Below are 25,226 nucleotides of genomic sequence, written 5' to 3' on the forward strand. Positions count from 1 at the left end.
GCATGATTTAAAATGGGAAAAAAGAAAGAAACAATAGATAAAATCAGTAGTTAAAATGTAAGTTTTGAAATTTAAGCTTAAAAGTAAAACAGTGTGGATTTGGTGCTTTATTCAAATGCAGCTGAGAACAAGTGAGTCTTCAACCTGGATTTAAATAAACAGTGTTTCAGCGGATCTGGGGCTTTCTGGGAGTTTGTTCCAGATATATGGAGCATAAAAGCTGAATGCAGCTTCTCCGTGTCTGGTTCTGGGAACTGATAAAAAACCGGATCCAGATGACCTGAGGGATGTGGAAGGTTCATACTGGGTCAGGAGGTCACTGATGTATTTTGGTCCTAAACCATTCAGAGCTTTCATTCAAAAGCTGCAGTTAACCCACTAACCCAAACCCTGCTTTGTTGTACAGCCCTCTGGAGAAGCTCTGTTCATGTTACGTGGATACAGAGATGTCCTCTCCCAAAAAGAGACCTTATAGGTCTGTCAGGCTGTTATCAGTTTAATGTATGTGTCTGAAGAAGTGTATGTACGATGGGTGTTGGTGCTGGCATCTTTAGATTTGGAATTGGCACTGTGCAAGAACATGAAATAGAGCTTTCTAAAAATGCTTCAGATGACCGGAAACTCCTATTATTCCTACAGCGTAACCTTCCATGCTTTTTAAGTCGTTGTGGTATGCATCAGCCCGACATGTAGCTAGATTTCTCGGGAGGTGCACGTCAGGTTAAGTAGGAGGTTGCGGTCCAGGGTTAAAATTGGGTTGCAGTTATGGCGTGAGTTACGACGTAGATCTGACTCAGCAGTATGATTCACATGTAGCATGAATCTCAGACCATGATCTTTTCCAGACTTCAAGCAGGCAGCTTTCAGTGAGTTGATGTGAGACCAAAAAAAAAGGGTGGGTTCAGATCAATACTACTAGTATTATAAAGCTGGTAGTCCTGGTCACTTTTCACACTGCAGCTTTGCTTTATTTCTATTATTGAAAAATCTGATTGTCATTTATTGTTTAACCTTTATTGTTGAGTTATTTTGCCAGAGACTAAATGCTCAATATCTGTTCATTTTATCACGGGAATTGAAGGAAAGGTTTGATGTAGTGAGCGCTGTTATTGGACAAGGGGGATAAGGATATAACAAGAGGCTTTACTTATGCAAGTTATTAAATCTATCCCTATTGTTCTGTTATCATGCCCATCCCGTACTTTTTCCACTGAACTTGGGGGGAAAATAATATCAAAACAAATTTAAAAGATTACAAGCATAACACTTGTGATTAATATTATTTAAGGTGAGAAGGTCAGGCGCTCTGCTTTCCTCTCAAAGATGAAAGGCAGTAACAATAGGGACTGCAGAAGCAGCAGAGTCTGATGTAGCCTTCCAGATGTGAGATACAATCTGGAGATTAAATCTTTAAACGTCTCTCATAAAGGAAATGGAGCATGCATCGAGCAGTGATCTCTCTGAACTGTGTCTTTTAAATGATATCAATTGGTCTGGTTTTCAGTGATGAACTATAGTATGGTATGAAAGCGAATTGTTGGTGCCTAAGATGCTTCCTGCGCCTATAAAAACACAAGGTCAGTCAAATCTATTGGACAGATGATGGTAGCAGCTGCTCTAAATCAAATCAGAAAAGAGGGAGCTGTACTGGCTGGTCTGTCCATGAAGCTGCATGCTTTTTTTTTTTTGGTAATAAGTTAAGACTTTCGGTGTATTCGTTTTCCCCCGTGGCCAGAAACGGTAACAAAGATGGAAAAGACCAGTGACATTTGTCTGTTAAGTTATTTGTTTACTGCCAGGGAAAGAACAGCAGTGCGTGCATAACTATGAAGTGTTTCATCTCTGAGATGCGTAAGAAAATGTCTCTGAAGTTCACGGATTAAACTAGTTGATTAATTTTTCTCTTTGATCTTGTTATCATAAGGCAGAGCTGCAACAGCAGGTCGACGGGATGGGTTTGTATAGATCTGAGCTGTTCTACAAAAGCTAATAACATCAAGAATACAATACAGAAACGCACAGCTTTTTGCACGGCGTTTTCTCTGACTTTCAGGATTAGCAGAGGAGGTCACAGCAGCACTGTGTCAGCATCTGAGCTCTGAATCACTATTTGTCTCCCTCTATTGGCTAAATTTATCCAAATATGATGAATTAAAAGGACTTTGTAAACATAGGAGACATTAACAACACCCCCAGAGTAAGTAAATGAGTAGGTTTAGCATTCATCTTTTGCCCTTTAGGTAGGCCTGCTTCCCCATAAACAATATTCTGTAACATTAGACTTCATGTACAAGTAGAAATAACTTAATCTCAAATACGGGTCAGGATTGCTGAAAGACCTATTACATAAAAAAAAAAAAAGAAAGAAAGAAAGAAAAAAAATGTTATTATTGCTACTTAGGCTTCATCATAAGGCCACGTATTCATGTACTGGCCATTCATTCCTTTTTCATGTGTCATTAATGATGAATAAGGATTTCGGACAAAAGAAATAAATACATAAGGCCCAGCGTTCATGATTATTTTCATAAACCACAAAGGAAAAAAAGAACACTTTTATCAATAATCCTTTAATATATGAAAGAGGCATGTATTAACAGAATATACAGTGTAAAAGACCAAGTCCCACAGTTTTCATTTACAACACTTCTTCACGAGGTTACCCCTCGGAGTAGGCAGATCGGAAAAATACGGCCGATTGTGGTATTATTCTGCTGTTATCCACAAAGCTTTAAACATAAAAAACAAACAAACAAAGAAAACAGAGGATCTTCAGAAATTTTTGTGGTGGTTTATATCAGACTGACAAACAAGTTGTCTTCATAAATGTCATCTCTGTAAAACCCGCCAAATCAACACAAATGCGTTTTCATACCAGCTCAAACCACAAATGTGTTCGATTTGGGAACGTCGGTACTAACACGTGTGGTATTGCTGTTCATATGCTAGCAAACGAGCCAGTTAAGCTGCATTCTGTGTGACATGAGCACGTGCACACGATGAGGTAAGACGTACAAATGTCTGATGTGCTGCTCATTTCTGTTAAACATGCTCGCAGGACATGTCATCCGACGCACTTGGCAGCCACTCTGAATTATACCTGTAAAGCAATTTTTAAAAGGCTCATTCAGATAATTCAATCAGTACAAATGAATAATCGATAATGGTTTATTCCAACCTGAACAGACAAGTTTGTGTATTTAAAGAAAAAGATCCACATATTCAGCTACACAGAGAAACCAGGACGATGTTAACTGGTTGTATCTGCTAATTAAAAAGGTTTTGTGATTGCATATAAATGTAGGTCTACACACACACACACACACACACACACACACACACCTGGAGACTGAGGAAAAGGAATGCTCATCCGCTTTCATGCTCGCTACAACATATTTAAAAATGTAGAAATCTTCAAGAAAAGAACATTAAAACATCTCCGCATACTCTTGATTCACATTCCTTATCTCGATTCATGTTATGCATTGCACTGCATCAGGATAAAGGGAAGTTCAAACTGAATGTGGAGCAGTAGGTCCACGCTGATAACAGACTTGTACATTCATGGTATGTATAAGGCTCCTTCTCGGGAATGATTTAAGCACCCACAGGGGGGAAGCAGAGAAAATTAAGAAGGTGTTTCTTGATGCAAGGCCATTATGATAAAGGACAAAGCGTAATTAGCATCGTTCTCTCCCTCCTGCTTTACCCTGCATTACAGGAATACAAAAGCAGAATTAGCCAAAGCCGTTAAAAACAAACATACTCGAGCAAGTTCACCTCTGTGGAGTCTGCATATTTAAATCCTGCCAGGCGGCTACTGCGAATTATTATGGCATCATTATCCTTATTACCAAGGTGACTGTCTTGGCACATCCATTCAAGCATGATGTTGGCTGCAGAGCGGTTTTTATTTAAGAGCTGCAGAACTGTAGTCCAGGAGAATTGACACTCATGGCCTCCGCCTGCGTTCAGCCAGATCCTCAGCATAACTCAAACGGCTGCAGCTCTTCACTTCATCAAACATAACACAGGATCTCATCCTATGCAAATGCACTCTTCTGTTATTTCTCTTTGGTCTTTGGAGGGAACGGTGTGTTAAAGACCCTGAGCAAAGACTTTCCAATTAAGATTTTTAGAAGAGAGAAAAAAAACCCCAAAAAAAACATGAAAATGCTTCACAGATTTGTTAAACTTTCTCATTTGCTAATTAGTGGCACACATTCGTTTCAACCCACAGATGTATGGAGGGAAGAGAAAAAAGAAAACAACAAAACACACACACACACACACACACACACACACGTTTCATCCAGATTCATCTAACAGACTGAACAGTAAGTGAAATCAAAGAAGCCCACACACAAAGCATGACAAACAACTTTCGCGGCACGTCACGAAAATATAACTCCAGGTGAGAATTAACTGCAAGTACATCCTGTAAAACGACTCCATATTTATTCTAAATGAAATCTGTTTTTGGAGATTACTGGAAGCTGTTACTCACTGATTAGACCTAAAGTGCTGATATAAAAGAGCCTCTCCTATACACACGCATCTACCTGAACCGGGGAGAAGTCATTAAGGCTCTGTTGCTCTTGTGCAGATGCATTGTTCTCCGCTGGCGATATTTCTGCTTGTGCATTCGCGGCGCCTAAACTCAAATGACTCCCACTTTGTCGCGTGTTCCTCTTTTGTCAAAAGAGCCCGATGTTTAAAAATACATCAGAATGGTAGAGGCTCTGAAACAGGTGCACTATGATCAGGTAGATTTTTGATTTTTCTTCTTTTTTTTTTTTCAAAGGGCGTGGGTGAAAAGCAACATGTGACATGTGCACACGACAGACGATCTTAAGGTGGCGTCGCTGAAAGAACTCCTATGTATATGTATTCTGCAGACCGACTCTGAGAGAGAAGCAGGGAAAGTTTTCCTGCACTGTTCACAGAATATTAATGCTACTCATCTTTCAGCTAGTCTGCATTGCAATTCCAAACATGTTTTCTCATTTTTGAGAGTGTGTGTGTATATATCTAAAGTGTGTATATATGGACCTGTGTGTGCAGTCAAGTAAATCCGTTCCTAATCTAGCTTGTGCAATGTATCCGAATGACATTGTGACAGCCAGAAACAGCTGTTGTGGTTAAATGCTTTGAATAATATACAGAATTACTGAGTGAAGCCAGTTATAGCAGAACTGAACTCACTCCAAGAGTGTTCTGAATGACTGAATAAATGGGGGGGGGGGGGACCCCATAATAATTAAAAAGGCGGTGACGTATAATGTGTAAACTTTAACATGAAAAACAATGTGACTATTTCCTCAGATGGAAACCGTAGCGGCCAGACCGTTTTCTACAAATGCCGCCACGTGAGATAGATTGTTAGCTCGACTATTGTAATACACCATCAATAATCTAGTCAAAGTTAAAAGCAGCATTCATGTTATATTGAGACTGTCGCTAATATTAAAATGGTACGGCGTGTATTTGCTATTCTATTTAAAAAAAAAAAAAAAAATCCAAAAGGAAAAAAAAAAGACAACACTGAATTAAAAGATAAAAGCGTTACTGTAACATTGTTTAATTGTCATTTGATTTCTAGGTTCAACTGGCACTTCCCACATGGAGGGACAATGAATTCACATTTTGGCCGTGGAAATGCCATTTGTTATCGTTTGGCATTCCTAATAACAACAGAATTGTGGCCAGACAAAACCTTGGCAGTTAGCTAATGATATTATTTGGTCTCCATTAGGACCGCTAACATTCACAATACGAAGCTAATTTGCAGCTGACTGATGAGCTGGAAGTAAAACAGGTGCCTGTAAAGCTTAACAATGAACCCGAGAACAGATTTATCTATAAATGACAGGAAATGAATGAAGAATTAAAAGAACATCTTTAACAACAGACATATGTTCTTTTGCAAAGACAAAAATATAAGACAAATATGGTACACAGAAGTCAAGTAAAAAGAAAAAAGAAGATAAAAAGGCCCCAAACTAGCAATCCCATGTGCCTGAGGGATGCTCGGAGATAAACAACAACCTCTATCATTAAACCCTCTTTCTCTGTATAGCACACACTTATAATCCTTACTATTTCATGTCATACAATACACTCAAACAGATGATGCAATCACCATAGGGCGAATGGGGTAACTTTTGGCGTTGATCTAAATTCAACAGACACGGATGGAAAAATAAGATATGCTTTTAACTGGCGGAAGGAAACACATTTTTAGCCAGGCCCTGAGGTATAAGGGAAGGGAGCGGTCGAGGTGCACAAGTTCCATGTACAGAACAGGAAGGACACAAAACTGGAAATTAATGGCACTTTTTACATTTGAACTTGAACAGAAAACTCTTGAAGTGACTTAAATTTGCAGATATGACCGACCAGTGTTCAGTTCAGTCTCTCTTTTGTTTGTTTTTTTAGTGGTCATAAAAAAGGTCACAAAGGAGAAAAATGACACGCAGACGAATCCATGCGGCCAGCCAGTCATCGTCCTCTGGAGGAGAAGGAAGTGTGGGTGTGGGTGCGAGCTGACTTTAAGGGAAGATCTTCAGCCCCCTTGCGGAGCAGGACAAAGGCTCTGTGACAACATGTTGCTTGAGTTTTTTTTTCTTTTTTTTTGAAAAAAGACGTTTTTCCTCATTTTGTTTTGTTTTTTTGCTGTTGTTGTCTTTTATCCATGGCTTCTGATCTCCGAGTTTTCTGGTGTCCTTGTGCAACTGCGTGCCTTAAATAAATTTCTCGAAAGAAAAAAAATAATAGAGGGGGAAAAAAAGTAGGCAGGACTCTCTTCTGTATATTTGGGTTAAAATCCCAGCTGAGTGGTAAACAAAGTTCTGACTGTTTGGTTTGTCTGTGAAATATATTTTCTTTTTCAAGCGTCACTCACACACATATCAGTGTGTGAGAGCATGTGTGTGTGTGTTGCTTAGCTCAGTGGCAAAAGTTGCCGGCTGTCCGCCTCAGCCGGACGGTGTGCTATGCGAGTTTGGTGCTGGGGCCGCCCCACTTCAATTCTCCTGTCACCAGTTGGCTTTGACAGCTCTGATGTCACTCACGAGGTTTTGAGCAAGGCAGATACCAAAAATCTAGAAGAAAATAAAAACATTTTTTAAAAAGGCCACACAGGATTTTAAGTCACCGGATTAAGGCAAAAAACAAACAAACAAAAAAAACCAAACTACAGTTACATGTTCTCAACACTAGATGGAAGCGAAGACATAAAATCAAAAAACTAGAACTATTGTTAGTTTTAATTAAAGGCCTCATTTGCGATACAGCAGGTTTCTTAGTGTGAGAAATCTCCAAACAACAGCTCATTACCTGTAAAAGTGCAATTCCAACAAAGACGCCGGCTACAATAATCAGGTTGTCTTGAAGCCACTTCTCAAACTGTCCCACGCAGCCCTTCGTATAGATAAACTTCTGCCGGTCCAACTCCTTTTTCACAAACATGAGCATAATTCAAGTGCATTAAAGTTTTGAGCGAGAAAACGTGTTTAATTTACAGCATATTGAATGATCTGCTCTCTGAGAGGAAGCTGGCATTGCTCATTATTTAAACAAAAACTGGTACTCTGCCCTATGACTAATGCTGGACACAAACACAAGATAGTGTTTTGCCCACTGACTCCATCACAGTTGATGAGGGCGTGAAGACCTCACGATAAGCTGAGTCACAGCCTAAGATTGCAACATGTCAGTGTTCTCAATTACGCTGACTATCAATGCAGTGTATTCTTTTCCACCAAGGACACTGGTGGACTGAACAGACAAAAGCTGTTTCCTGTTGCCTGACAGATGGCCATTTCTGCTTTTGGATCCAGCTGATGATGTACGTGCTTTACTCAGACACGAACATTTTTACAAAAAAAACAAAAACAGGTTTAATTAACGCTGCAACGAAACTAAAAAGGGGATAAGAATCGGTGCCGCTGTACAATTCATTCTTTGTTATCCTTCAGACAAGTCAACCAGGAAAATCTTTTGTTCTCTCCCAGAACTTGAAATCTAGTTTTAGACCAATGAGGTAGAGAGAGCCACTTTGCAGCCAAAAAAAATAGCAGGAAATGCAATGTTGTTATAGCTGTGGACTTCCTCTAAAGCTATTTCAGCCCTTTGCCTTTGTTGTGCTCCTGTCCTTGCCATACTTCCTGCTCTTCCTCTTTCCCACCCTGCTCCCCGCTCAGGTGCTGCACAGGAACTCTCTGCACATCCCTGATAGTTTCAGCAAAATGTCAATGGCCAGGGCGTTAGCGCACAGAAAATGAATTCATAGCAACTCAATGGCAGGTGGTTCACTGTACTGCAGCTCGCCTAGCAACAGCAATCTTTCTGACTGCAGTGCAGTGAGTTGTAACCACCACACCCACACACACACACACACAGAGGAAAAGGGAACGGACTGGCATAACCCACTGAGTCGCCAATTACAGAGTGTAGTAAGGCTGCTCTTGAGGCTATAACTGGAGCCTAATTATTACTGTTAGAAGAACAATCTGTTATTAAGGCAAGAAGCATACAGACTAGTCTGTGTAAGCTACTTAACCCACTATGTTCTCTATATCTAACACCAGCCATCTGGTTTTACCTATAGTAGTTTTAAAGAGAGAATGCAGAGAATGCCATAAAATCTCACATTTAATTGGTTTTCCTTTGCATTTCAAACACAAATTTACTTTTTGATCGACTGACAATCAAGTCCAATACAAATGAACCCAACTGTCACTCTGCGTTCGACAACTTAGACCGTTTCAGTCAAACGGGTTTGCAGGCTGTCAGTCAATTCGCCCTCGGGAGTATTTCTCTCCAGCAGCATTGCATCATTTTAACCAAGATTTCTTTCTTCCTGCAGAACTCCACATTTGCAGCTGACTCTATCGTATGAGAACTGGTTAAGCGTTGCAATTTGTTGGGACTCTAAATTACAGATTTCCTTGATTTCCTTGTCTAAAGAGATCTACAGAAATAGAAGAGATACCAACCATTTGCTGCCGAACATCATAACCACACTGTGTGTTGATGACATCCTCCTGCAAAAAAACCAAACCAAATGGAGATTAAAATGGGATCCTCGACCACATTCATCCGTTACAATTTTACCTAAGGTCAGAAGGTTTGAAATAATGACTCTTTGCATGAGAGAAACTTCTTATGTTGACACACATGATGCATGGCTACAGAGTATTACACGAAACAAAAAGCTGATTATGGACAGTTGTTTGTGCTGCTGAAACGCGACTCACTGCAGGGTCTTTGATGCAGCATGAAAAGGGAACGCCACAGCGCTCCCTACTGGGATTCCTGTCAGTGCAGTTGAAGTAGATGTTCATGTTCCAGTCGTCAGGCCCGTGCGCTCCACAGCATGACCACTGGGACAAACAACAACAACAAGCAGAGATTAAACAGCTAACTCTAGTAAACACACAGATGTACCTTCTTTGATCTTGCCATCTGAGCCCTTAACAGGCTGGCTCAGGTCAGCCTAGGTTGTTAGCTTACTATGGCAGGTAATGACTACAAACAGTGAGATTCAAGTATGAACACAAAAGCCAATCTAATCGCCTTTAGGGTGCCTCATGACAGAACCTAGCGTTTACACACAGGAGCAAATGATCTCAACTGCTTCCTCCACATAATTGGATAGCCATTTGACCGAAATACAATCACATTAATCAGAAAAACCACTCCACATTTGCAGCAGCAGAGTCTCTTCATTCTTACCATAACAAGGCTGACTCATCATTTTCTGAGCTCACATGTACAGCCGCATTTCTAAGAAAGGGAGTAACTTCTTCCAGCAAAGAGACATGAACGATTTTAAGATAAGAGATACCATCGGTGGGGGTGAACTCACATATTCCTGGGCAAAGTCGATGAGATTCTGCAAGTCGATGTCATCGCGGTATGCCTTGACATTATTGTTGATGAAAAAGTTAAGCTGGTCTTTGATCCAGTCCTTAAAGACGAAGGCAAGGATCCCTGCAGTCAGCTCCAGGAAGAAGATCAAACCCAGGAACACAGAAAACTGAAAAGTACAAGTAAACACATGCAAACAGAAAACAATACACCTGTCACTTCAAGCAGGGAACAAGGAGCACCAAAGAAAATCCTGTGCCTTTCCCCGCTTCTGCTTAAAAATGAGTGTAAGAACAACTTTAATGTAATGTTCCTGTGCAGGTCAGTTTGTAGGGCCTGTCCTGATTTGCTAAGTGAGAGTGTGGCAATAAAAACTGCACTCCCACAGGTCCTATTGAATAATCCCTTTACAGTAAATGTAGGAGAAGATGCTGATGATAAATGCACAAAAGCCGCATTAGCTCCTCACGCTGATGCCTGATTTACTGCTGCTAATGGACATCTGCTGGAGTAATAGCTACTCAGAATCACAGGCAGCAACAAGGCGAGTTTGTCTCTGTCAGTCACAGGTTTTTATCAATAAAGCTGAACCCAAATAAATCCTGGTGGTGTTGTGGCTGAAGAAAGAACTGCCTAATACGCATACAAAAAAAAATAGGCTTCAGTGGATCAGTATACCTTTCTGATCATTAAACAGGATTTGGTTTACTGATGAGGTATGATGTGCCACACCATCATTCATAGCATTTGGCTCAGACGAGTCAAAGTGACACCTGCTACACAGATACCTTCAGCCCTGGTGTGAAGTGCAGATCTAAGGGGTGTGAAATAATTAAAACAGTGTCTGTGCACATAAAGCCTAGAGGTGGCTTACAAATTTAAGCAGTAAGGTGTTCTCTCTGAGCGCTCCGATACATCCAGCAAAGCCCAGAATGAACATGACCCCTCCGACGACGATGAAGAGCCATACAGGGTCAAAGCCCCCTAAATCTGTGATGGATGACAGATTGGACAGCACGCCCTGAGGGGGAAGACAAAAAGAGTGGTTAAAATTCAGACCATAATATTTCCAAAATCAATCCTTACCATCCCCATGACAAGGTCTCAGTAAAAATTCTCCTTTTACAAAAACACAGTTAACCTTGAGAAGAGCCTGTGATGTCAAAGAGAAAAAGTGAGATTTAACTAATGTCACAGCCTGCTGGGCCCCGTTCACAGATGCAGACTTGTAGCAGGGAAATTTAATAAACTGAAATACTGTTATTCCATTACATTCTTATATATCAATGTGATGTTTTCAAAATAAAATAAAGAACCTCGCTGAGGTTTTGTTATCAGTTTAAATGCAACATGCACTCACTCTATGGCATTTTTGTGACAAAATTATAAAACAAGTAACTTCTCACAAGAGGCAAACTTCAAAGCCTCCTGAAAATACAGAGACATTTGCCCTTCCACTCTCCTCTCTGAAAGCCACAGTGTGACCACCATCTTATTTTGTCAGCCTCTGCGTTCTTAGAATTATTTACAACAAGACAGACTTCACATGTAATCATTCCCAATTCTTAACTATATTGTATATTGCAACTTTGATGCAATAAATTTGATCTTAGGCTGAATTTTCCAAAATTTTCAATTAAATGATTAGTGTCTAATCTTTATGATAGTTTCATTTTAATGGAGGTAGATAGAATATTATCCAAAATTCGAGAAAAAACACATTACATAAAGTTTGCATTACATATGAAATTATTCATGTCATTGAGCGAAACAAGTATTTCATCCTCTGCAAACCAGCCAGAATTCTGGCTCCCACGAGTGTGTGTTGGCACAGAGCCAATCAATCAATCAGTCAAGGATAGTCCTGATCTCAGCCTATTAAGCGTAAAAAGCGTACAAAGCACACCTGCCAAGCCTCTCCACCACCAAGGGCGAGACCAAAGAGCTGTCAAAGTCTGTCAGGGACAAAGTGTAGACCTGCACAAGGCTGGAATGGGCTACGACACCATCACCAAGAAACTTGGTGAGAATGTAACAACTGTTGGTGCGATTATTCCGAAATGAAAGAAATAGAAAATGAACATAAATCACCCTCAGTCTGGGGCTCAGTGCAATGAGAAAAATCTTACCACTGTGCTTGCCAACTGAGGTTTCTCCACCAAGTACTATGTCATGTTTTGCTTGGAGATCAAATACCTATCTCACTCAAAGCCTTGCAAATCAATTTATAACTGTAAATGTGGGTTTTTTCCCCTACATTTTTGGTTTATATTCTGGCTGTCTTTATTAAAATCGATCGTGGCTCAAGAGTTGGGTGTTCGTCTTGTAATCGGAAGGTTGCCGGTTAAAGCCCAGTCTCGGTAGTTGTGTCCTTGGGCAAGACACTTCACCTACCGCCTACTGGTGTTGGCCAGAGGGGCCGATGGCGCGATATGGCAGCCTCGCCTCTGTCAGTCTGCCCCAGGGCTGCTGTGGCTACAACTGTAGCTTGCCTTCACCAGTGTATGAATGTGAGAGTGAACGAATAGTGGTATTGTAAAGCGCTTTGAGGGGTCCCGAAAAGCGCTATATAAATGCAATCCATTATTATTATTATTATTAAAATGAAAAATAGAGACAGTTTATTTCTTTGGAAGTGAGCAAACATCACACAAATCCAGCAGGAAATGAAATTAGTATTTCTTCCGCAGTAACAGTGGGCGTCGTTATTGTTTCTGGATAGCACACTAAAGAAGGTACTTTGCAAAAGCTCCATAAAAACGAGTTCAAGCTTGTTTTATTAACATATTTTTGTACAACCCTGATCCCTGCTATATTTTTCAGTTATTTTGAAAAAGGAAACCACTATGTGTATCCACTCTCAGTCTGACATCCTGTTTGCTTGTCATATATTGTAGTGAACATGCCCAACACTTGCAGCTAAAGTCGAGACAGCTCTCGTACTGAGTTAATCTCCCTCTGCATTGAGCAAGGACAAAACTGTAGGATGAAGGCAATGCTGGATGCTCATGTTTTTATGGCACTGCTGCAGAATAAACTGCACGCATTTAAATTTTAGCAGGAGGCCCTGAAACAATAATGTAGTCTGGCTGTGCACAGCAGGCTTGAAACTAATCATCTTAGTCACTGAGACCCAAACTCACCATTACGACTTTCCAGCAACCACTATTCATCATTCACCCTAATCCCTTTAAATTATTCACGCTGCTCCACAAAGGTACTCCAGCGCAGGCCGATTTGCACAGAGTTCATGACCAGACGTTACTAATCAGTACATGGTTCCACGCTTGTGCAGCGATTTCTTGCTAATTAATGAACAAATTGACTGGTAACTCCTCTGAAAGAAGTTTTGAACGTAGCCATGACTCACTGCACATGAGAGGTTAATGGCAACACCTGATCTTTGTAGCCTGTCCAGCGTTGACAATAAACAGCGAACCAGTTCCTGCGCAAATATACGATCCAATTTATCGTGCAACAGGCTTTCATACGAGACGAAGCACAAGGCATTCAAATCCTGGTAGCTGTAAGTCAAATGAGTGTGTCATTTGGACCCTATGGCTCCTTATTTGCAGCCACAGCCATTTAAAGCTCCAATCACCGGAAAAACAATTTAACCATTAGCTCGATATTGGTTCAACAAAACTTAGTTACACATCACACTGGAGCTGCAGCAGTGAGCATAATTCATATCCTGAGACGTGTTTACCAGGAACATTATGAGGTTATATGCCTTTAAGTGCTACAAAGTGTTACAGGAATAGAGCTTCTATTTTCCACGCCACTCTTCTCAAAAGCTCTGTTTACATCCAAACTCCATCCGATGAATTATACTTCCAGCTTATTACAGCTAGGATATCTGGAAGAATTTTAGCTATGTGGTAACCCGTAGCCAGCGTGTTTGTGTGCATGTGTTTATACATACCTTCTCCGCCCATGCCCACAAGCCTATACCCAAGAATGCAGCTCCTAGTAACTGTAAAACAAAGCACAGAGATGCGGCAGTGAGACGGGAGGCAACTGATACAAACTGAAGCAGTTTATTACAGATGATACGGTTGTTATTGTAGCAAGACCGGGAATGGTTTGGGAGTGGTGTGGATTACACTGGTGTCCCCCTGGCAACATATGTAAACAGCAGAACTGCTTGAGTTTTACTGTGGTAATTAAAAATCTAGTTCATCTTTTGTCATCCACTGCATCCTTTCTAACAATATTCACATAAGAACAAAGGGATCTCTCATTTTTAATTATCAGTGCACTTAAAAAAACAGAGAGAATCACATAGGAAAGAGACCAATAAAAGAAAAACTGATTTTAGGAGCTTTTAAATAAAGTGAATTCTTCAAAGATTAAATCACAGAGATATTACACTGAGCTGCTGTAAGGGTTAAAGAAAATCCGTCCAATATTAGTCAATATTAGGACGAGTTTAAGGCTCACTGCTTCAACTTGACTGAAAGCCAAGTGGCTGTGTTACTAGCCCACGGTGTCTAAAGATGTAAAAATGACACAAAAACAACAGAATAGCAACAGGATGAGAAAAATCACCGGTTTCTGGTGTTTACACGTAGAAATGTTACTGTCTAATCAGCTGCTTAGCTGCTACAAAATGGCATTCATAAGAGTTTTAGGATGTCGATGGAGAGAGCTGGGGGCAAACTCTAATGGTAATGCCTGAAATATAATAGCTTCATTGAAATTGTGTTAAATCATTTGTTGGGAAGCTGATTAAATCGCGAGAAGCAGGTAAACTAATGGCAGCCCATTAGCACACACCTAACAAGATCAACGTGACAGTCTTGCAAACAACAACAGCAGTCAGCAGTTGGATTGGGGGGGCTGCCTTGACCTGGTAGTTATATAAGCGTCTGTAGCGAAGGGTGTGGTAGATTCAACTGGAAAGTGACAAGCAGGAAGAGTCAGTGTATGCAGGCAGACATCAGAAGAGATTAGACTGACAGAGTGGGAGTATTACAGCACTTAGCCTTTGACTTCAAGTTTTTCATGCAGATTAAAGAAGCTGAAAACCGTGACAAAGGAAACCACTTGCGTCTTGCGGCATGAAATGCACAGCAACACAATGCATCAGAGTCGCCAGACAACATGGATAACTACTAGTTCACTTATTCAAAATAAGGACATTTGTACAAGGCTGCTTTCATTTTTCTATATTTGAATGTTAATAACCAATTTGGGGCACTGAACTACTTAAGCAGCTTTGTCAAGCTTGGCTTCAACCCTAAAATGGAATCTATGGAAGCTTTCATTCATTTTGCTTCTCTACTTCAATGCTGATCAATATTTTTAGGCAAAAAAGAAGACATTTTAGAATCAATACAACAGTTTTATTATCCGAGTCTGAACAGCATATAGGACCAGAGCAGAAAAAGGCAAGCATATGACTCAGGTGTGCAAAAATTCCAATCAGTTTCACATCATTGTTTTGCAAAGTGCAACCTTAGCACGCTTTGACGCACTGATGAAAGAAACTGAAAAGCTTGGAGGCAAAGCAATTCAATAGACTGGACATTTTGGAGCCTGCTCTCAGTTTCCACCTCTAGTGACTACACCCAGAAGAAGCCTTGCTCATAAGTGCTCTGTTTTCCAGTTCTTTTCCATGGTTCAGGAGTTTATTTTAAAAAAAATAACCTTTTCTTGGATATGATAATGGTTCCTGTAGGTCCCTACACTACACCGCTTTACCACAGTTGTGCACCAACACAAAAAGAGCAGTACACAATCTATCCAGGAATCTCATCAGTAGTAGCTTGTTTGCCTGTCCTCCCAACAGAATAGTGAACTTGTAGTCAGCCTCAAAAGCCAGGGCAGGAAAAGGAAAAGAAAAAAACCCCCAAAAAAACCATACTGTTTTTGCCAATTTTCAATGAACCCATCGCCATGTTTTTAGAAATCTAAATAAAGTTAGGAGTCAGAAAATTTACCTAATCTTTGGCACGCAGCTTTAAACCACACCAAAATCATTGTAATTCAATTATGCAGTAAGAAACAAGCTGAATGGTAAGCTGTGGCATTTTTCCAGTTCTGCTAATGGAAACATTTTTATCTGAGAGGGTCAAGCGGGACATGCTCAGTCCAGCTACTGCTTTCGCAATATTCCGCTTAATCAGGAAGAGTTCATGCCAGTAAACACACAAAACCAGATATTTTCACGGAAATGCATTTAGTTGGCTCATCAGACCTTGGAAACCACAACACATTCTGAGTAACAGTGAAAAACATTACTTGTTTACAAGAGAACTCCATATCACTTTTAGGCTGCATTTGGTAACAGTACCAGTACCCAGAGTTACACACCACAAACATTTATCTACACACAGAGAGGTACACCACACAGGCTTTTAAAATAACTAAATGTCCAAAACCCGATACAGACACCAACATTTTTCGCCCCTTTCAATCGAAGTGTTTGTTGTTATTTCACTAGGGATGTCACTCTGCCTCCTCACTGGATAATATCAAATAACTTGCCAAGCATCCTGGTATTATTTTGGTGAGCATAGTATTAAAATTTTCAATCTTGCATCTTTAAGCTCATCCAGTCTTTTTGATTTCACCTAAGAAATCTAACAAACCAATCCCATCAGTCGATACCAAGGAAGCCTTTAGTACATAATTAAAACATCTCCCATCTAGATTCTGCAAGTCATTTTTAACCTCCTAGGACCTGGCGTTCACATACGTGGACATCACATTTTGGGTTGTCTAGACCTAAAAACACTAAATTTTTCTCTACAAGGGCCTGATATCCACTTACGAGGACATTCTACTGCCACTGTTCTATCAAAATTTAAAACGAATGTCCTTATATGTGGATCTTATACTTGTCAGAAACAAAAATCAGGTAAAAAAAATAAAATAAAATCTGTCAATTCTTTGTTTTTACATTCATGAGGTCCTAAAATGCCCAAATATCAAAGAGATATTAAAAATGCATGCCATGGAAGAGCTCGGGTTTTAGGAGGTTAAACGCACCCCACTCGTTCTTGCAGTCCTCTGCAACCAGCCTAGCTTCTGCTCGTCTAGGCAGTAGAAGCTAGGCATTTAAGAAAAACTAACAGGTGATCACATTCATCCTTATTCTTGCTTCGCTGCATTGTCTTCAACTGGATTTTAAAATTCCGTTGAAGACTATTTTAAATGTTTAGTGACATACAAAGCCTTGCTGAGACCTTATTCCATCAGTCAACTTCTCTGACCATATTTTGATTTATTTATTTGACATGTTTTTTAATTCATTACATCACTGAAATGTGAAAGAAAAGAAAAAAACTGATGTGGCAAATACATGATGCAAAATCTGTTCCACTACCAAAACGTCTGGCTACGACTGTGTATGTGTGTGTATTAGGGCTGCCACGATTACGTCGACTATTAAAATCGTCGACGACTAATTTAATAGTCGACGCGTCGTTTGAAGCTTTGTAAGATCCCAAAAGATGCAGGAACACCATGCAGACACCACAAAAGTATTTTGTGATGTCTGGATGGTGTTTGGTTATAGAACCAATTTTATTATTATTTTTATTTCCGTTCAAGAAATAAATCATTGTTTCCCACATCAGGTTGTATTTCCTCCTGCCACAGCTTGAAGTGGCACTGAAGACAGTGTTAAAGAGACATCTATGCCTGGTACTAATTTATTCTTGGGGGCGGGGGGGGGGGGGGGGGGGGGTGTCTGTGAACTGTTATTTTATACTTTATAAAGTTAATGTAAGTTTCAGACGGGATGGATTCCTGAAATTTCTAATTTCTACTGAATGTGTTGTTTTGTTTGTTTTTTAATCTATTGCGGAGATTTGACAGGACAGATCAACTAAACAGTATTGTGAAATATTTACCGTGATAACTGGCAGTATGTGTTTGTGCTCTGTGCTTTTTGGAACCTTATCTGTAAATCAAACTTCCCTTTAAAGACCAGTACATTTTAGACTGAACTTACTGAAAGAATACACAACACAAAAAGAACAAACTGTCTTTGTATAGTGCTTGCGTAACATCCTTATTTTGACTAACTTTTCTCACAACCTGAATCAAATTCAGGTGAGCTTGTGGCAATAGAATTAGATATGTGAGACAAATCTCTAAATACCACTCTCTGTGGCAAAACGTCCTTCACCTTATTAAGAAACTCCTTAAGCAAGACAGCTGGCTTTGGGACTTTGTTGATCAGGTGCTTTGATGAAGGAAACCTGCTACCTTTTCCCCAGTAAAGGTTTTAACAGAGAGGACAGGAACAGCGCTGCAGTTCTGGACGGTAGAAACATGTTTTCTTTCACTCAACCTGAGCTCACCATCTGCTGTTGTTGTGTTATCAGTGTTTTTGTTTAAAGTCTGTTTTTAGTCGCAAATGTGGGTTAAACCCTTGCGTCTGTCTGTCCATGGTGACAGTAGTGTGCTACAGAGCCGTGTGCTAAATGAAACGCCGACGCAAAGAATTTCTGTCGAAAACTTTTCTTTTACAATCGAATTATTTGAAATACTCAATAAATCGTTACAGCACTAATCTCTTTGTACAACACAACAATGTACGAGTCACCACCTTTGGTTTTTTAACAATATGTTATTAAAACACTCAGGATCTGTTCATTTAAATCTCACCCGCATGGATAATGCATTTCTTTTGCTTTTGATTAATTTAATCATTCTGTCAAACCTATGTATTTTACCAGAAACTAATTAAATAAAGTCTGAATCTAGATGTCTCTTTATTTGCATTATTATTCAAATCAAGGTTCCTTCGGTGTCAAGTGCTGCTTGTAAAATATGTCCTTCCCAGAGCGAGGGTTTTCTCTCCATGTGGACTAAGAGATTATCAACACTTGAAAAGATGCCTCCCTAAGCCAGCTGATCCCATTAACCTCTACTAACTGTCAGACAAATCAAGCTCCCCACTCCTGCACACGCATGCACACATACACACACAGGATATAGTGTGAATCCCCTTTCCATGACTCCCTAAAAAAATGAATATTTAATGAGGGGGATAGTGTGACACCGTGATTCTCAATCTCAGCAGCAATGTCAACAGGGTGAGCAAATTGTTAAGCTCCTTACATTCCACAACATATATCTTTACTACTAATACTTTCATTTTGCATCACATGGCTACAAAATATATATACTATTTTTGCAGTTTAATTCTTTACATCAAAACTTAATTCGAACGTCCAAAGAAAATAAACATTAAAGATTCAACACCAGATTCTGAGACAGAATGAATGAATAGAAAAAAGGAAGAAATATCACTAAGCGCACTCTGACACCATGTGTTGGTAGAAGTAGAAAATAGGAAATGTAGCACAAACGACAAAACAGGAGGACGGCAGAAAATGGAAACAGACATTTAAAAAAAATATGATAGCATTTCACAGAAAACAAACCTAAATGTAGACTATGCAAAGCGGCGCTTTCCTTTCACGAACGTACCCCGAGCTGTGATGTCAACTCTGAACGGGTCAATTTTAGAGAGTTAAGTTTATGTTAATAATGTTTATGTTAGATGACCTCTCAGAAACTCCTCAGGATGATACTTGCTAAAGAAACACCATTTCAGTTTTGTTAGCTAATGAGTGAAATGTGATAGTAACCCATTAAACAGGAGTAGCTACACTGTCTCCTAGTCTTTTATTTTTTCCTCACTCTAATATTAGCATTTATTCTACTAAACCTCTTCCACCTTACATTAGGTAGTTATTCTTTGGGTTATAAAGTTTCATTTGCATTGAACACTACACTGTCTGAGATATACAACTACAGTGATTGGTAACTGTCTTTTCTAATTTTGTTTTGTTCTGTTTTACTAGTATTAAGCACAGGCGTATAGATGAGTTGGTTTTAAAAGGGGGCTCTTGCACCTCTCAAATGGCTGAAGTCATGACAGAGAGGATGTCTAGTTATCAGCATCTCAAAGACAAGAGCAAGCCTCATTCCAGAGCACATCCACTGCAATCATGAAGTCATAAACTGAATCATCTGTAAACTTTGCAAACTTATTATTTTGGACTGGAAAAGAAAATCTTTTTGATTTCTTTTAAATATTTATTTGAGTTTGTGGGCAGAAGCCATTTTTAGTTTTCTATTAGCACGTCTTTTGTTTAAATACTGCTGGCACTTTTATTTCGTATTACATAACATTTTTATTTTTTTCATTTTTATTCTGACGGTCCTGTTGAGTAGTGTTAAGAACAGTGTTGGTCAAGTTACTTGGGGAAGTAATCAGTAACTAATTACTGATTACTTCCCCAAAAAAGTAATCCCGTTACTTTACTGATTATTCATTTTCAAAAGTAATTAATTACTTAGTTACTTTTTAAAAAACACGATTTACAACCTGAAGAGGTGATAAAGCGATAGATCTTTCAGCCCAATTCTACTTTTTCTACATAATCCATCATACAAAATGTAATCAAATGGAAAATTATCTTTTTTTTAACTTGTTTTATCAGTTTTAATCTTTTAACTTTATGCATCAAGCAGAAATTTAATTATATGCAACATTCTCTGACTGGAATAAATTAGTTTAACATTTAAACCTATTTTCTGCACATTCCAGCACATAAAATAAAATATTTTTTGTGTTTACACTCAGTCTTTCAAATAGATGCAAGTAAAACACAGCAGAAAATAAATAAAGTCAAAGACTCAGCGGTCCTTTTGCTCTATTTTCACCTGTAAAGCAGGAGTAGAGTAGGCGGAGGTTTACGCTGGTGCAGGTGTGCTGCGGTCAGTTGAAGAATCCGCGAGTTTCTCTGTGAATTTCCCATTACCTCGTTGCGCACTCGGTGCTTGTTTAGGGGTTTTGTTCGCTGTAAAAAGAAGTTTTCTTCCCACGCACAACGGACACTAATGTAATTGCAAAGCTGTCTGACAAATTTATTTACATATTGTGTTCAGTGATTAAGGCTACATATCAATTCAAAATGATCAATAAGAGATAAAGGCAGAAGTGGCATAATATATCATATAACTGATCAGCTGCCATGTCGCCATTTTAAGGTAGAGTCACTGAATAGAATAGAATAGAATAGAATTCAACTTTATTGTCATTGCACATGCACAGGTACAGGGCAACGAAATGCAGTTTGCATCCATCCAGAAGTGCTTTAGTGATATAGATATATTACAATATATATTAGCAATAATATAGATATGTGAGTATATTACAGAAATGGGTCTATTATGGTATGTTATAATGTACACGGTATGAAGTATGTTGTGAATATTCTAAACGGCCTGATATGAGAAATGCTGAAAACCAAAGAAAGGAAGATATGTTCTAGGAACACGCACACAATGGGATCTTTAAAATAAGGTAGCTTATCAACATTTATTCCTTCATTTCATAAATACTGAGAAAATCTGACTGTCCTCTGTGCCAAAGGTAAGGCAATAAAAAGTCTTGCTCTCCTTAAATGCTATCAGTAATGCAATCAACATTGCAATAACTAGACAAGTTTATCCATGACTAAGTCACAGAGCATGTCTCCGAATAGCGTCACACCTGGTTGTTTACAGGTATGCTCCAGAGCTGTAATCATGCAGCTTGCCTTTTGGTGCCAAATGTGAAAAGACAGAGCTGTAGCTGGCTAATAACACTCTCCCTTGCATTCAACCAACTCAGCAACTTGGTTACAGCTTAACAAGCTCTTAATTACAGCGTGCAGAGCTCCCAAACATTTCAGCAGCTCAGGCAGAAAACGTGATTAATTAATTGGATGTGGGGAATGTGTCTATTCTAAGGATGAGAGAAGGTGTGTTGTTCTTGGGTGAGAATGCCTGGCTGTCAACAGCAAGCCTGGGTACTGCGAAACCTCACACCAAAAGCAAGTATTGTTCCATTTTGTTCACAATATTTATGGCCTTACAAGCATTTTGTCTCAATTTAGGCAGCCCTTTCAAGCCTGACAAGATCACTAGAGGAAAGACAAATGGGTTGATTTGTGGAGTATAAACCCCATCTCTTTCTATTTCAGCAATGCACTGGCTTGTCTGTCAAATCCAGTTCTGCAGCACACAGACAAGAGTAGAACATCTTCTAGTGATTATTAACGGAAACAGCCAGCGAGCTGGAACTTGTTCCACTGTTTTACAGAGAATTCAGACACATGACTGTTAGCTTGGCCTAACTGTCAAACACTGCAAAAGAACACAATGAGTCAGATACAATGCTGAAAGCCCATGACTCAATATTTCCTTGTTGATTGCTCATTCAGATGAAACTACAATAAACTCTGTATTTATGTCGATAATAGTAGCCTCTGTATCTACAAATATCATGTTCATGGAAATATGTGGCAGGTATGGTGCACTCATATTTGTTTTTGAAGGAAAAGTGTTGCGGAATGAGGAAGCGATAAGGAAAGTTTGAGCAATGCCAGAAAAGGCAGATATACATGAAGTCCGTGTTCCTTGTGAGTCTGATAGAGCAACCGTATGATGGGAGAAAACACAGACTTACAAGCCCCCCTCCCAGCCTTTGTTCTCACCATTACTCTTTGTGCATTTGTGGGTGTGTGAGCGAAGACAAACAATGCTGTCCCGCACAGTCTGGGTGCTATAGTATAGAGTGAAAGAAAGCATGGAAAGGGGAGGGTTGGGTGGTATTCAGACTGTATGGCCTTTTCCTTTAAACTGTGTGTGGGAAGACCTCCTGGGGCAGACAGACACGCCATTCCTTCACCCACAGACATTATATTATACCAGCCCACAGAGGCGATGCAGATGAGTGAGGAGGGAGGTGTGGGCAAGACTGAACAGAGAAACTTTTCAGAGATGGGATAAAGATGGAGGGAGGGGTATTGTAAAGTAGACGTGCAACCACTTGCCACTGCCCCATCAGTTCTGGTGAGAATTATGCTATTGCTCAGCTCAACTAGGAGCAGAAACTATTATGAAAGAAAATTGCTCCTTTATTTTTCTTTACTAAACTTTACATTTAAATTGAGAAGTTACATTTATAAGTAATCTGTCTCTGATGGCCAAAAGTTTCTAAATGGAAAACTGTAAAGTTTACAAGTAATAAGCAGAGGCACGCAAAAATAAATAAATAAATAAATAAATATCTAAATCCTAAATAAATGGAGTGTGTAGCTGACATTTTAGGGCATGAACACTGTCCTACATTAAACAAATAATTTCCTCCTCATTTACAACAATCTACTTCTGTGCATGACAACACACTTAAACATCAACAACACCGCATAGATGGATGGGGAAAAAACGTGACTTTCATTAAAATCAAGTGACTCAGGAAAAAACAAACAAAAAAATATATACTAGATGGAGCTCAGCGATCAACTTCCATTGGCCAACTGCAACGGTGCTAACGTTCCCGACGTTTACACGAATGTGCACTTCAAGTTATCACTAGTTACGTGAAATTTCTAATAAAAACAAAAGGAATGAGTAACAACATTGTGTTTACTTACCCAGAATACAATGTTGAATCCAAATAAAACGTATTTCACACAGCAGCTGACTTCGGCTCCTTTAAAATGACGGTGTTTTCTACTCATTCTTCCACGGAAAGTGGTGGCTAACTGACGAGCTAGGCAACTACTATGACTGATAATCAACCAAAGCTACAGTTCTTAAACAACTGAATACAAGGTTAGCTGGCTCCATCAGCTAAGCAAACCCCGCGTTAAGTCTTCCGGGTTGGTTAAAACTCAGACATATGTGGCTAAACTGTCTTTAACTCGCTTTGACTATTAGCTTGCTAGGCCAGCTAGCTCGCAACTTCTATAGTTAGCATTGGCTGCTAACAACAACAAATCCAGGAGCACTTCAACTAAGGCACACAGATGCGGCTCTGCAGCTCCGTCGACATTCAAGTTGCCTGGTGTTTACGTCGCTTCGCTTGCCGGATGATCGAGATGGCGGTACTTCAGCTACACTTCCCTAATGTTATCTGTGTCGCTGCATCGCCGCTTGTGAGTCTTCATCCTTGTTGTTTTGTGCTGTAAAACAAGCCCCTGCTGTCAAACGGGAAAACCACTGCGCTGGCTTTCGCCCTTTTCGCTTCAAGAGCGGCCTCTTGTGTCTCAGCCTAGCTTGACCACACAGAGAATAAGCACTGTATGTACGAGGTTGCTTCATTAAAAGCTGCAATAGGAAGTGGCCAGGTTTATAGTGTGAGTTCAAATTGAAGGAGTGCACAGTAATTAAAAAAAACAAAAAACGGGACAGGACAATATGAGTAATGATATTAACAATCATGTATAATGATTAATAATTAGCTAGATTCTAGCTCATTATTTACACCTTTGCCTACACCTGCCACGACGCATTAAAATATCTGCAGTGAGAAAGGTCGATTAAGAATGACACTCTAATAAACTGGGGTACTCAAGCGCAATTATATATTCATAATTTCAGCCATAATGTTCTGGCATGACAGGCTGAGTAATTTCACTCCTTTAAGTAAGTCAGTGAAGGAGAAATATAGATAACTGCAGAATATTGTGAAAATGTTGTGAAACGTGATCAAATGAAAAAGGAAGTGAACAATCTGTTCTGAACAACTTTGCCTCATTTGAACTTCTGTCTGGAGTCCTACAGATGGCAGTCTATGATCCTGCGATGAATGCATTTCCTTTTCACCTCTGGGTGCTCCACTCTGGGGCATGCCAACCTTCTAACTATTGCCAGAAATGTGTATTATGTTGTACTGACAGTAAACACAGCATAAAACTGTAAAACCAAACAGTATTAGCCTGCATTAGCTATTAGCTACATGTAATATTTTCATCCAGTACTCTACTTTTTCTCAATATGGCATAAACCCGCACCTAATAACAAGACAAAGACATATTATGAAATTACAAATACACTGTCCACATTGTCATATAATTTTAAAGGAGCAGCTGTTAAAGGGCCTTAATGTTGTAGTGATACATTTAATAGTACATTTATTGGCTGATAAAGTTTTATTGATTATAGAATAAAAACACTAACTTAACATTGTAAATGCGGATATGTTACTACTTATCTTCCGTGACCAGCTTCACATTTTATTTAGATACATCATAGCTAGGGAAATGTTATGCCACTGATGAACAATGGCTGTAAGGTCAGTTTCTTGATCATTAATATGTAAATTGGCATGACCATTGATCAATGACCATTGATCTATGTACCATTCACAGAGAGTTGGGAAATGGCTGCAATCATGAAACATGTACCCTTAGGCCCCTTTCTTGATCTAGCTCTTTCCCTTTTCACATAAATGGAATCCTTGACTACCCGTTCAAACCAGCGTTCCTTCCTGTCCAGGATGTGAGCATTCTCTTCATTGAAAAAGTTGGCACTGGCCCGTAGGTGTGAATAGA

General features: G+C 39.5%; 1 protein-coding gene across 1 annotated transcript; it reads right to left on the reverse strand.

The window, feature by feature from the left end:
• Positions 1-2,551: 2,551 nt before the first annotated feature.
• On the reverse strand, positions 2,552-24,022 carry tspan17 (tetraspanin 17). The gene is made up of 8 exons (XM_085475537.1): positions 23,325-24,022; positions 13,799-13,849; positions 10,748-10,894; positions 9,872-10,042; positions 9,261-9,386; positions 9,000-9,047; positions 7,339-7,455; positions 2,552-7,103 (listed from the first exon to the last, which is right to left on the reverse strand). Exons 1-8 carry the CDS (start codon positions 23,409-23,411, stop codon positions 7,038-7,040), a joined length of 813 nt encoding a protein of 270 aa, XP_085331663.1. The 5' UTR covers positions 23,412-24,022; the 3' UTR covers positions 2,552-7,037.
• Between the last annotated feature and the right edge of the window lie 1,204 nt (positions 24,023-25,226).

This window comes from Copadichromis virginalis, linkage group LG2 (assembly GCF_057382275.1).
Source record: "Copadichromis virginalis isolate Kocher_CV1m ecotype Utaka linkage group LG2, C_Virginalis_male_GT1.1, whole genome shotgun sequence".
In the NCBI taxonomy this organism is placed as follows: Eukaryota; Metazoa; Chordata; class Actinopteri; order Cichliformes; family Cichlidae; genus Copadichromis; species Copadichromis virginalis.